General features: G+C 41.1%; 2 protein-coding genes across 2 annotated transcripts; both read right to left on the bottom strand.

Annotated features, from left to right (window-relative positions):
• Nucleotides 1-72: 72 nt before the first annotated feature.
• On the bottom strand, nt 73-5,943 carry gpn1 (GPN-loop GTPase 1). Its single transcript, XM_067491698.1, has 13 exons — nt 5,733-5,943; nt 4,262-4,355; nt 4,036-4,142; nt 3,734-3,771; nt 3,399-3,477; nt 3,225-3,319; nt 2,873-2,918; nt 2,626-2,772; nt 1,922-2,004; nt 1,796-1,835; nt 1,623-1,713; nt 786-887; nt 73-481 (listed from the first exon to the last, which is right to left on the bottom strand). Exons 1-13 carry the CDS (start codon nt 5,898-5,900, stop codon nt 375-377), a joined length of 1,197 nt encoding a protein of 398 aa, XP_067347799.1. The 5' UTR covers nt 5,901-5,943; the 3' UTR covers nt 73-374.
• A 1,695-nt stretch (nt 5,944-7,638) lies between these two features.
• Nucleotides 7,639-11,899, bottom strand: LOC137107743 (C-type isolectin Sp-CL4-like). Its single transcript, XM_067491685.1, has 6 exons — nt 11,823-11,899; nt 11,582-11,661; nt 11,364-11,497; nt 9,375-9,506; nt 8,929-9,037; nt 7,639-7,810 (listed from the first exon to the last, which is right to left on the bottom strand). Exons 2-6 carry the CDS (start codon nt 11,625-11,627, stop codon nt 7,743-7,745), a joined length of 489 nt encoding a protein of 162 aa, XP_067347786.1. The 5' UTR covers nt 11,628-11,661; nt 11,823-11,899; the 3' UTR covers nt 7,639-7,742.
• Nucleotides 11,900-13,798: the final 1,899 nt, after the last annotated feature.

Raw genomic sequence — 13,798 nt, 5'->3', positions numbered from 1 at the left:
TGGTGGTCTGTTCTGTCATCATCAGGTCTGAAGCTGTTGTGGAGCCTCATGATGGAAAATGACACAAACTGCTTCAAATTAAAACGTCCATTTTATTCAGCATCTCAGTGCTTTCACAGACACAACAACAGAAGAGTACTTTCTGATATAAAAATATAACTTTGTGTTTAAGGGAAAGTGTGACACAGACGGAGCAAGATCACAGGATCAGAGGTCACATGATCAGACAGGATTTCATTTCTTCTCGTATATGAACATCGGTGGAAAAATATCAGTGATGGAAGAATCCACAGTGTCTGTTCCAGTAATAGTTTGCTGCTTTCGTCTACATTCTGTCACTGTCTTTGTCTCCTGGCAGAGTTAGATGTCAGAGGTCAGGGTCCTTCAGGCATTGCACACTTTCTGTTTCGGACCTGAACCACTTCCTTCCTTTGCTTCAGAAAATTTCCAAAGGCATCACACTCTTTGCTCTCCTCAGTAACTGAAAAACCAAAAGGACATTTGACCGTCAGCCTATTCTAGCTGTAAATACAACAATAACACTGGATTATGTCCTTGACATTCGTTTCTTTTTATTCCTCTCCAGGTTATCACAGAGGTGTCCTTGTGTTTTTAACACTCTGTACTGCCCTCTGCAGGCAGACTGAAGGAACTACAGGAGAAGTGAAACTATGAAAAGAAACTTGGGACCGAAGTTTATATTCGTACTTACCATAAACTATAGAAATAACATCTATCTGTGATATAACATTTTATAAGTAATGTATGAACAGACTTCTGCTCACCTGTGTGATCTATATCGTCCGTGTCACTGTCCACGTCCTCCTCCTCGTCAAGGTTACCACGTGTCATGATGAGGTCACTGGGCCCAGCGATGTCAGTGTCCTCTGTGGGCAAAATTCAATGAGCTGATCAAAACAATAAAATAAAGTTTTAACAGCATATTTTATTCCACTGATCTTATGGAATTGATTTGACTGCATTTAGTTCCATTTCTTTGCCAGTGTTGTTAGAAAAAAAAATCTAGAAAGAAATTACGTTAGGCAGCATTTAATTGTTGGAATAGTCTGAAAAGGATCTTAGAGCAGAGAGAATTTCTCTTTAAATGCAAAATCAAACACACTTAATCTGCCTGCAGATAAGATATTAATTTTTCTGTTTATAATTTCCCTGATTGATTACAGATAAAGCTTTGCCTTCATTTTTGTCTCATTTTCATAACTGAAAAATGCAGCATTGAATTAGTACAAATAGAATCAACTATTAAGTTAAGACAATGCAGCAGGTTGGCTGAACATGTGAAATGCTCATCTACAAGCAAGCACTGCACTTGGTTGCACTTGATGCACTTTACTATAGCTTGTGTTGTTTGTAGCACCTTGGTTCTTGAAGGAACGTTATCTCGTTTCTACTGTGTACTGTGTACCACTGTGTATAGTAGAAATGACAATAAAAGCTACTTGACTTGACTTGAAGCAAACAATTCAACATGACTGCAGAATAAATGTAATCAATAAAACAATTGGCTCAGTTCTTTGCAGCTCATTTAAAAATCAAATGCTACTGCACCAATAAATAGTCTGGAACATTTGGAACATGTTTGAAACAACAGTCAGCCGTACCTGTAGAAGGTGTCTTTGTAATATCCACAGCTCCCAGGTCCTTCCTGAGCCGCTCCAGCTGCTGCTGCTGCTTCTTGTTCTGAGCCTCCGCCTGGTGAACATGACGCCAGTTAAAACATGGACGTACAGACACAAAGACGCCTGCTCACGCTCACGATCACACACACACTTACCAGCTGTTTGTGGAGCCTTTCATATTCAGGCCGATAGTCCCTGAAGAATGTGAAGAAGATGAAGTAGAAAGCTTAGTTTACCTCACAAACAACAACAACAAAAGCTGGAGCACTGACCCCCCCCACCTTTCATATTCTCTGGCAGCGTCCTCCACCTGAACGAAAAGCTCATCTAGTCCGCTTCCTGTCACGGCGGACACACCCACCACCTGCACACACAGAGACCACAGCGTCAGCAGAGCACGTGTAATAGCTCATAAGGTTCAGAATGAATTCTGAAAAAACAGATTTTTCCTCAGGAATCAGGTTGGAAAAGAAAGAATTTACTGGAGAAAGGAGATAAAACAATGCAGCTACACTACAACCACTACAAAGCATAAATGATAATGATCAGTAAATATTCAACTAAGTCAACAGCTCAAAGTCATGAAGAATCCAAATAATTACTATCATATAGGAAACAGATACTGACATCTGCATTTCCTTTTCTGTCTTGCATCTTTCAGAAGTAGAAGACAAATATAAAAATAAAGTTACTTAGAGTAGAACTATATCTTTGCATGAAAGACGTGTTAATGATTTTTGTGTGAAAGTCAGAGCTCAGTTTAAAGATGCAAAATCAGCTCAAAAAGACAAAAATGGGCAAATAAAAACACACACACACACCAGAAAGAAATAAAAAAACATTAAACCACACACAAAAGGAAAACAAAATAAACCTAAAGATCCAAAACCAAACCAAAAAGAAACAGAAAATGAACACAGAGAGAAGACAACCTGCAAAAGCAAAACAGGCCCGTGGGCCAAGCGATACTTCTCCATCCTCTTACCCTGAGGTTGGTGTAGAACTCGTCCAGCACCAGACTCATGGACCGTGTCAAGTTGCTGACATACGAGGTTTCCTGGTTCAGAGCATCCTGGAAAACCTCAAAGTCCTGCATCCACTCCACTGCAAAGCTGTGGTCGATAATGTCTGTCTGCACACGCACAATGAGTTGGAGTCAGCAAGTGAGAATAATAAAAAAAAAAACAAATAAAATCAGCATCAGCACGTTACACGAGACAACATCAACTCACCTTGTTCATGGCGACGATGAAGGGCAGCTTGGTCTTATAGAGAATACTGAAGGAGACAAACATCAGCTGACACTACTGCAGCACACAGACTGGATTAACTTTACACACATTAACACCTGGTATCCGTCAGTAGAGCACATTACTCGTATTCTTACTATTTCAATTAGTTTTAACTATAATTCAACAACAAATTCGTGAAGTTAGTTGGTGTGAGAGAAGAGGATGCTGAGGACATGGTTAGATGGAGGCACAGGATTCACTGTGGAGACCCCTGAAAGGGAACAGCCCAAAGGAAAAGAAGGAGACTTGTTTCACATTGAAGGTGATTTTAGTCTTTGGTTCAGGCTGGTACCTGCAGGCGTACAGCATGTTGGACATAAACGTCACAGGGTTGACGCTGCGGGACGTGTCCATGACGTAGATCACCACACAGGGGAAGGATGAGGCCTGTATCACACAAACAGGCTATTAACTCAGGCCCTCTGTGATCTATCAATTAAGCAAACCAAACAGCCTGCAGACCTACCAGAGCCTCTGTGATGATAGTTCCAGATGCTGACCAGGTGAACACTTCAATCTGACCTGGGGTGTCGATCAGCACATACCTGCAAGAGACAGAAGAAGTGAGCTCAGTGTGAGAGAAGTGACGCTGGAGGAAGATGATGTGTTACGCTGAGACAAAACACAGCAACGGATTTATGTGAGGAGTCAGCGAGGGACAGGTGGTTCCTGCAAACAGCAAAGTTACCACATCTACAGTTTGTCTCCTGTGGCGTGTACATGCTGTGGCCATCACGCCAGGTGTTTATCATTTTCATACATCTACACATGCAGACTCCGAGTGATGTTGCTGATACTGACCGATGATTGTGCTGCTTCTTCTCGATGAACTGCATCACCTGAAGAACATCAACACACTTTGTTCAGTGAAGATGTTAGTCATGATTTGTCAGAATCAAAGTAGAAGAAATTAGACAAAATAATCAAAACTTATTTATTTACTATTAAACATTGAGCAATCTTAAGCATGTGTGTTGCTAAAGTACATAAACACATCTGCACGGACCATTTAGTTTGTTTGCTTCAACACCTCAGAGCTTTGCTGAAAATATTTCAATGAACAGAAAGCTTTGGTGTCGGTACATCAGAGTTAATGCAGTCACCTGATCAAAGCGTGTGGCGAACAGATTGAGTGATGTCACGATGCCTCCGTTGGGTCCGAGGCCGTATTGCTTCATTACTTCCTTGTAGTTCACAGTGTCCCTGATGTCTGCGGGACAGGGGACAGAAGGTTAGAGGGGTGGGAAGACTGACTGGACTGTACTTGTAAATGTGCTGTAACTGAGCAGCACTGTTAGGAAGGTTTCCAGGAAATAGTCTGGTCCTCACCAATGTTTGCAGGGAAGGGGACTGTGTGGACAGCAGGGTCCAGGTTGATGACATATGGGGGAGATTTCAGGTAATGAAGATGAGCATTCAGCCTCTGTGAAAACAAAACCCTGATCAACACTAAAATCTACATAAAATATGAGACATGACAACAGATATGTGAAATATATCCCATGAATGCAAGTAATTAGCAACTAAATCATCAACAATACACAACAACTAGTCAGATCCCAAGCAACAGCTTCATATGTCTGTTCAACTGTCAAAAACTTAAACCCGTTCAATGTACAATATGTGTTGATATAAAAGGCAGAATATCAGCAGTTTTCAGAGGTTGGAAAAAGATTATGTTTTACATGTTTCCACCATCTTTCTTTGAACAAAAAGACTTGATAGTTTGTTTCTTTTATTCCGTTCATTATAAATCATCAGAATTACTGATTGTTTCAGGGGCTCATATGAACATTCAAACAGGCTTTTCATGATCCCCCTGTACTTTCTGACATTTACAAGATTCGTATTAATGCAGCTTTGATAAAAAATGACAAGGGACAAAGCTAATAATTTTTCTTTTCTATCCAAACTATATTCCAAAATGTACCTAAATCGTGCATTAAAACACTATATCGTTCAGTAATACTGATACCAAGCAGACAAACTGCTGGAGGACAAAATACAGGTAAAATATATTGTGAATCTGAGCCTTTCAGTAAACTGGGTTTAATTCTCCAGAAGTGAAACACCTGTTTCCTCAGTACCTGTTGCCACGTGAACGCGGTGCGCGGCAACGAGCTGTTAGTATAGTCCTGAAGCAGGTGCAGCACGAGCCTCGTCGAATTAAAGCTGCGGTAAGTGTTGCCAAATAAACTCAGGTGTTTACTTTTTCCCTAAATGTCAAGTTCGTTAATTAATTTGGAAGAAAAGAAATCACGAAAGATCGAGCAGAAATACTTCTAGAATCGCCAAAAACTGTTTTAACGGTCTGGTTGAAATGACCACGATACAGGTGATGTGACACCTGTTTCTGAGCTTGGACTCGTTTGTTTGCAGGTAGTTGCTCTTTGCCGCCATCTTTGTTTTGATTCGGCACCAGACGCTTATCTGGGGAAACATTAATATAACTTGTTTTAATCGTTCATATGTATTGAAATGTCTACTGGGAAGCTACCGATGGCGTCACAACAGCGTTAACACTTTAGTTTGAAATGTTTTCGACCATCGCCGGTATGTTAAACTTTAACGTTATTAACAAGTGATAGTATGCTAACATGGGGCAGCAGGAGGCTGGCAGATACTAGAAAAATAACAGATTAACTTTAATGAAACCCGACATTTTCAAACATAACCCTAACTATGAAGAGGCTGGACTGTTTAAATCAACCATACGAACATTAAACTTTGTCCGCTTGTCAATGCGCTGAAGATGCTAAATCATGACGCTAGCTACCGCTAGCCACACTCGCTAACGCACCTGAACGAAGGTGGTTTTTCCGGACCCTGCCATTCCCAGCACGATCAGACACACGGGCTTGTCTGGAGCAGATGCTCCCGATGTCCCACTGTCTGTCCCCGCGGCCGGACCCCCTTGGCTTTCCATTAAAACGTCCTCAGCACCGGGATACCGCGCCGCATCTGCCATGCTGTTAATTATTATGGTAAGCGGCTGCCGCAAACACACTGGTACTGTCGTAAAAGGCGGCGCTTCCATAGTTACATCCAAATTCCCTTAAGTGCAGCTACATTTCCTTTGCTGTGGTCTTGCGTCCTAGACCCACAAATTAAATATTATGTTAATTAAGTTAATTATGTTAGTTGTATGATAATTTCCATGTTGCTGGACATTCCTGTCCGTTAAGTATAATTACTTGGCTGCAGTAACTTTACATCAATGAAATTAAATTTTGCAAAGTGATAATCATCATCTGGTTTCTCAAACAGCTCATTTAAAAACTTACAAACTGAAACATGAAAGTATCAGTTTTGTTGAAAATATTACATACATTGCTGTGGATAAGCACAGAAAAGTACAGAATAGAGGTTTTAATAAATGAGATATTTATAGTCAAACGTGGACTGAAAATGAAAAACTCTAAAGGTCTGGAGTTTGTTAGTGTTGCAGGACATGTATGAAAGCTGTAAGAGGGTTAAAATGTTTCTGTTGAGTTACACTTTGCTCTGTAACACTGGCCCCAATTTTTTAGGCTTACATTTGTTTATAGTTTGGAAAATGAAGAAGCTAAATTTGTGAAATGAATTACTTCAATGATGAAAATAACATTAGAACCTGGTACAACTTTATCCTCAAAAAATGTGATCCACAGTGAGTTTAACAATATTTGTGTCATGTGTTCAGATTTGACTGCATTGTGACACTGATGTTTGATATATTAGTAACCTAACATCATGGAGGATGTTGGCTGCCACTGATGCTGGACTTTCGAGCAGGCAACATGGTGGAGATGACCGTACAAAAACTGGACCAAACCTTAACAACAAAAGTATTTTTATTTGCATAAATAAAGAGGTGTGGCCCAGTGTGTGGCACAATTCATTATTACCTTCAGCCTCTTTATAGGGTTTGCTGGCAATAATACAGAAAAAGAAATCAACATCAGGAAGAGAAAATTGGGAATCGTAATGGACTTTGGTTAAGCAAGAGAACAGATTAACAATAAATTCAAATTGGTCTAAATTGAGTGCTAAAAGAAAATGGTTCCTGTTCTCACATTTTGAGAGGAAGAGTCTACTAGAGATACTATTTGCACATGACATCACAGGCATCAAATTTCAATATCTTAATTTATAGTGACATGTTAATTCTAGTAAAAAAAAAAAAAAAAGTTTACATTTTACCTTCTACTAAACAGATTTATTTTCCCTTACGCTGCTTTATTTAATCAAATGTAGCAGCACAGAGACAAATATTCTTTGCATACCTGTTTCCTGCTGTGCTGGGATGCTACTGATAAACACAAACTATTAAATTCCACGTTTTCTTCAGGCCGATGCAGCAGACAGCATGTGGTTAGACAGAGCTTGTCTGCATAATCAACAGAGGGTGGAGAAGCAGTGGGTGTGGAAAATTCAGCCTGTATAGTGAAGTTTTACCTTGACCTTTTAGATAAAAGCAGTGGGAGTCAGTTTTCATCTGTTCTTTCATTTTTTTTTTTTTTTTTGCATTTAAAAAATAAAAACGTGTTTGGTTTGAAAACAACTTTCTTAAACTAACTATCTTATGAAACTATCTTACAAACAGTGTTTGGTGACAGAAGTAACACAGGAAAGTACCTTCTAAAGCAGAGCGTGAGTAAATGTATTAAAAGTGGTGGATGGTGAACTGTCATATTCACACTGCAGAACACAAACGACAAACCACATTTGCTAATGCTCAGGATTTATTAGTAATTAAAATAAATGTCATGCGTTAAGTTTGCCGGGTTACAGCTGTTGTCTCTTCCGTGCAAAAGGCAGTTGGAGGTGATCAGCCTCTCCTTTCACACATTATGAGCCGGTTTTCTGAACACGGCAGAGTTTTCCAGGCTCCCCAGGCTGAAAGATTGAGAGATAAGACTTTATTGATCTCACAATGGGGAAATTCCAGTGTTCCAGCAGTAAAAAGAGAATCACAAGATATTGCACCAAACATTAAATCAAAGAGATTTCCCTTCACCTAAACGAGCAAATATCAGATTCAGGTTGATTAATATGCAGTATTCCTTGTTGGGGGCCTCGTTGGGAAGCAGAAGACTGTGGGTTCGAATTGCACACCAACAAGTGTGGCCCCGCCCACCCACCAAGGGCCACCTTGGAGCCAGTCCCAAGCCCAGGAAAAAAATGGGTGGCATCCGGCATTTAAAAACTCATGTCAAATCAACATGTGGAACACATTCTAAGACCCCTGAAGGGACAATCCGAAAGCCGTTGAACTTTGAATATCCAGTATTGGCTAAGATGATCACAGGAACTATTTAAAGTCATAGTCATAGTTTATCATAGCAGGCAAATAAGAAGCTGGGAATGTAACTGATCGTGACCTTAAAGGAATACAGTCCAATCAGGACCTCACTGAATAACATCTTGTCAAGAATCAAATTGTAAAATTGACAAGTTGTGGATTTATGTGGTGCTCAGTGTTTATGCAGTGAACATCTAATTTAATGTAAAACATGTAGCTGTTTCTAATGACACACAGGCTTCCTTCACTGGCTTCCTCCTCCAGCTCTGCCATGTTCACCATTGTTCGCTGTTCTCCTGATGGTGGACTTTCGCTTTCAGACATTACCCTGGCGTTCACTGTCACTTACTGGACTCTTGGTATGATCTTTGAGTCGAGCACCCCTGGTGAGGGTAATAGTGGCGTTGAATATTCTCCAATTGTACGCGATCTGCCTGACAGTCGACTGGTGGAGTCCAAACTCTTCAGAAATTTAACCTTATGAGCATCAACTCTTTTTCTAAGGTCTTCAGAAACCCCCATTGTTGGAGCCATGACACACTTCTACAAACCTCTTTTGTAGCTCAGGCCTAGATTTCCTGTCTTTACATAAAGCTGGACCTCCCAGACTCACAGCTGATACAGTCAACATTACACAAAAAACAAATCATGCATAACAAGCAGTGGTCATTCTGGCACCATCTTTTCTGTGTTGTGTGTTTGTGTTTCTTACAGCCATAGTTCATCACCACACAGTCCTGCTGCTGCTGGTTGTCTGGCTGACCTGGAGCCCATTTGGTAAAGGTCAGTGGTCCACTTCCATCGACCCAACTAAACTTGCCCTGAAAACAGAGAGCAGCATGTCTGGTGAATAAAGAAAGCAACTCACGGGATAAGCTGAAAGGAGAAAACAAAAAAAAAAGAAAAAAACTGTAGTACTTATAATAATTTATGTACTTGTACTTTACATGACTATTTGATTTTTTTTTTTGCTTTTTCTTCACTTTATGTATCTGAAGCTTTAGTAACTTGCAGAGTCAGATTGTTGAAACAGAATCTACACTGATCGTTTGAGTGGACTCATCCACTTTTATTTCAGTGGTGAAAATCTGCAACAAATCTGTGATCAACCCAAATAATATGGAGCGGACACCTGGTCCTGGGTCTGATTGGACCAACCTGTGATCTTTTGGCTCCAATCCAGTGTTCATTCCTTGTGTACCTGTCTCTGAGCAACATACACAGCACCTGGTTGTAGTCCGACAGATTATTGATGGATATCAGGTGACCACCTTCCCTCTTGCAGTACGTCTGAAGCGAACAGAAATAAGAAGAGTTAATCTTAATCACGCCAATAAAGACCCCTGAGTATTTGATGTTACAATAAGAAGACATGAAATACACAATGTGAATAAACTGGTGTTAGAAAAATACCATGTTAAACTGTTACACAAAACTCCAATGAAGATTTTCTTCTGACAACTGGATAATGCCGTAACAATTTCCTAGTAATTTCCTAAAAGTTTTCTGGAAACAATTGCACCAATAAATGTCAACTTTTGTGTTGTTTGCACTGTTAAGGTTTCCTGGTACAGCTGTTTTTTTTTTTTGTTTTTGTTTTCTACTTTACTCTGCAGAAGAAATGGAATGGACCCATTACCCCTGAAGCCATAGGGCTGAAAACACTTACTGATACTTCACAGCTTGTGACAACTGCACTTGTGTTCACTAGCCTCAAGGGAATCCAAAACCACACTCAGCACATGGCTTTGGATTATTGGATATTAGCTGCTGTCTACATACGACGGGTTAAAGGTGTAGGGGTCGTAATCATTGCATCTTGATGAGTCCACCCTGTTCTCACCTCCCCTATTATCCACCTAACAAGCCTATTCAGGCCAGGTTAGAAACAAGGGCTACTCTGGGGGAGCCACCTTTTCCTCGGATTGAAGAAGCATCCTGGGGAAGACCAAAGAGGGGATTTATGGATGTAATGATAGAGGACATGAGGGGGCCTGGAGGCTCCATGGTAGAGCATTGGGTTGAGAAGCAGAAGGCAGCTGGTTTTAATCCCACCCCACAGGGTGCGGCCGCACCAAGAACAACCTTTGGGCCTGTCCCAGTCCTGGATAGAAATGGGAGGGTTACGGCAGAAAGGGCATCTGGCGTAAAAAGACATGCCAAATCCACATGCGGAACACATTCTGCTGTGGTGACCCCTCAAGCCGTTAACTTTATGACATGAAGTTAGTCAGTGCAAGAGAAGATGACAGAGGATGAATGCAGAGGATAGTGTTCGATGGAGGCACATGTTTTGCTGTGACGTACCCTAAAAGGGAACAGCCGAAAGGAAAACAAGAAGCATCTTGGGTAAGTTGCTAAGTCCAGTTGACATGATTCAACCTTTGGATAATCAAACCTGGATGACTGAGAATTTTTACTTTTCATGGCTTATCAACCTACTTTATGGGAGAGAATAAAGCGAGTTGAGTTTCAAAAAACTAAAGCGGCCTTTGCACAGGCTACCATAACGTAATTGCACCATATGTAACCTTTTGCATCATCTTGTGCAGGGGCAATGGATCTTGGTTAGCTAATTAGCCAGTTAGCCGAAGAAGAGTGCAGCCTAGACAAGAAAGTAAAACTATTCATTTCTGCATCTGTGAATTGTGTTTCTTTAAAGCCAGATGTAAAACACACTGACATTTGAGCTGAAGTAGTCCAGGTCAGATCTTTTTGCCCCCAAGTGAATCAGATCAGCGTGTTAACAAACTACTTTTATGCATGTGTCACTTTCAGTTTTCAGGTGCTCTGGAAACTCAAGGTTTGGTGTCTTGCTCAAGGACAATTCAAGATGAACAGAAGGAGCTGGGAATTGAACTGCCAATACTATTTCTCTCTCTTAAAACTTAAACCTAAATCTTTGTGCTACATGAAAATTTAACCTGGGCCGCAGACACATCCCCTGCACTGTGGGTGCAGGGGGTAGTGTTTAACTAGTTGGGAAAAGAGTTAAATAACATTTATTCCATACAAATACTTTAGGGTTGAGGATTTATCATTTCCTACATTTTCATCACAAACTGTTGTTTTTGTTAAAAATCTTATAATATCAGTCATTGATTAGTTAGTTATATTTGTTGTGTGTGCTTTGAGTGTTTGAATCACCTCTGCAATGTCAAATGGTGCGAAGCTCCTGAAGACTGACATACAGCGCTGCCCGTCCAGCCGGTACCAGTATCCTGGACATGCTTGGGGTGGATATTTATCTCTGCACATTTTAAGGAGCTCGTCCCTCTCGTCTGTAACCCAGGAGGGAAAATTAAATGTTGTCAGTATTAGTTCTTTTTTGTTAATGTTGTCTGTTCAGGAGATTCTGTTCTTACCAGCTGCAGAAGCCGCGATCATCATAAGAACCAGCAGAAGAAGCATGGCAGCACTCCACAGCTCGATTATCAGTCGGTAACTTAAAAACAACGATGCATGTTAATATATGCTCTCAGTTAAGCCTTTTAAAAAAACATTTAAAGATGATTTATGTGCTTTAAAGCCAAATATGGAGGTCCTGAAAAATTGCTTATCGTTGTGTGCATGAACCATTTATTGTCAGAGACAAAGAGAACTCACCACAGGTGTTGGCGTAGGTCCTCCTCAGTTTGTAGTCTGGATGTCGATCTTAGACTTTAATACTCATCTCTGATCCCCTGCAGACATGATGATAATAATGTTCAAACATTATTATCATCATGCCTGAAGTCAAAAAATGTAATGTGATTACCTTTTTAAAAAAATGACATGTACCTTTGCTGATGATTGATAGTTTACTGCAGTGTAGAGGCCTGAGCTGCTTGCCCTGCAGACATGAGCCATTTTTCACTGTTCAAATACCTGCAGGTTGGTAGGTGCCTCTGTTCCTGTGTCAGGAACTCGGTGTATTAAGTCATCAAACATTCAGTACTCACATATTTATATTGCAGTCTTGTGTGTGTGTGTACATAGTACTAGTGCTGTATGTATCAAATCACCTTAAGACTGAAGACTTTTTTTATTGTAAGTTTTAATTTTATTACGGCCCGCGAGACGATATGAAAGTTCAATGTTTGTGCGGCCCGCGGGTTTTATATGACACTTTACCGCGCTGTCTGCGGAAGGTTACTTTTTTGTGCAAGCTGGACCTGGACGAACCGACCAATCACATTGGAGTATATGGCTCCCGGGGGCGGGGCATCGGCCGGGCTTGATGCAAGCAGAGAAACATTTCACAACTATGGAGGCGCCCGTGTAACATCACATATCCGTTATATAATTACTACGTCTTATTGTGTTTGAAATGAGCATGTTTGACTTCAGGAGGGCGAAGTCAATGTTACCGGCGTTAACGACCAACACCGATGTTCCTTGACGATGTTGCCGAGGGGAGTGGACCTCCGATTGGGCCACTCAGCCAGCTCCCGCCCGCTGTCAACGGAACAAAGGTGTTAGCTAGGACTTACCGCTGAATCCATGGGGTTATTATATGAATAAAAGCCAGTAAATAACGCCTCCGTGGCTGTATCCCTGAGTTTCATTTAACAAATCAATAATAGTGTCCCACTGTTCGAGCCGTTAGCATCGCCTTTTTTTGCTATCTTGGATAATTACTGCTACCGCTGTCCTTGTACTTTCTACCAATCAACAAATGTTAATGTCACGTTCAGGGAAGTGAGAGGAAAAGCAGATAAGCTCGAGCAATTTTTGAAAAAATTGACCCCGGGCTCCCGTGAGCTTTCCGGAATGTTCAAGAGGACCACGTGCCTTTTTGGGAGCACATATTTGTGCGAAAAGTTTTTCTCTAACATGAACTTCAATAAGTCCAAGTACAGGTCCAAGACTTACTGACGATCATCTTCAAGCCATACTGAGGGTCTCAACTGCTTCCTCCCTCAAGCCAAATGTGGCTCAGCCATGTGAGAGGAAGCTGCCTGGTCTCTGGCAGCAAGAAGCAGGTAAGAGAAGCCATGTTCAGAAGAACCCATTTAAGTTAAACAACTGTTAGTAGTGATGTTTTTTTTTAACAATGCCTCTTTGTGGAATACCTGATGCGGCTTAGCCTCACCCAGAGTCTGCCTTCTGCGGCCCCCAGGTAATTTGAGTTTGAGACCCCTGTTTTAACGGAAGAAACCTCCAGCAGAACCAGGCTCTGGGTGGGCGGCCATCTGCCTTGAGCGGTTGGGGTGAGTGGAAAGTGGAGAGAGAAACATCTAATATGGTTCAGTACATGTACAGAATTAGTGCTGATTGTGACTAATACTGTATAAAGAGAATGATTTGCTAGCTGTTACCCTGACACTCCAGTCCAAGAGACCAGGTCGGCCCTCACATTAAAGTGGAATATATTATTCGGCCTGAGGTCATCAGAACTATTCGCTGCCCTCAACCCACTGTTTTCCATACTGAATATTTATCTGTCCATTATCAACTATCCCAGCTTTCATTGGGAGAGAGGTGTTGCACATGTTACCTCTAACACCTGAATAGGCCTGAATAGACCAAATGTACTGTAACAGTTGTTGTGGTTGCTGGAAATTATTTATGCTGTGTATATATACTTTTACTGCTTAGGA

The sequence above is a fragment of the Channa argus genome, chromosome 2, assembly GCF_033026475.1.
Source record: "Channa argus isolate prfri chromosome 2, Channa argus male v1.0, whole genome shotgun sequence".
In the NCBI taxonomy this organism is placed as follows: domain Eukaryota; kingdom Metazoa; phylum Chordata; class Actinopteri; order Anabantiformes; family Channidae; genus Channa; species Channa argus.
This window is presented reverse-complemented; position numbering and strand designations above follow the sequence as displayed.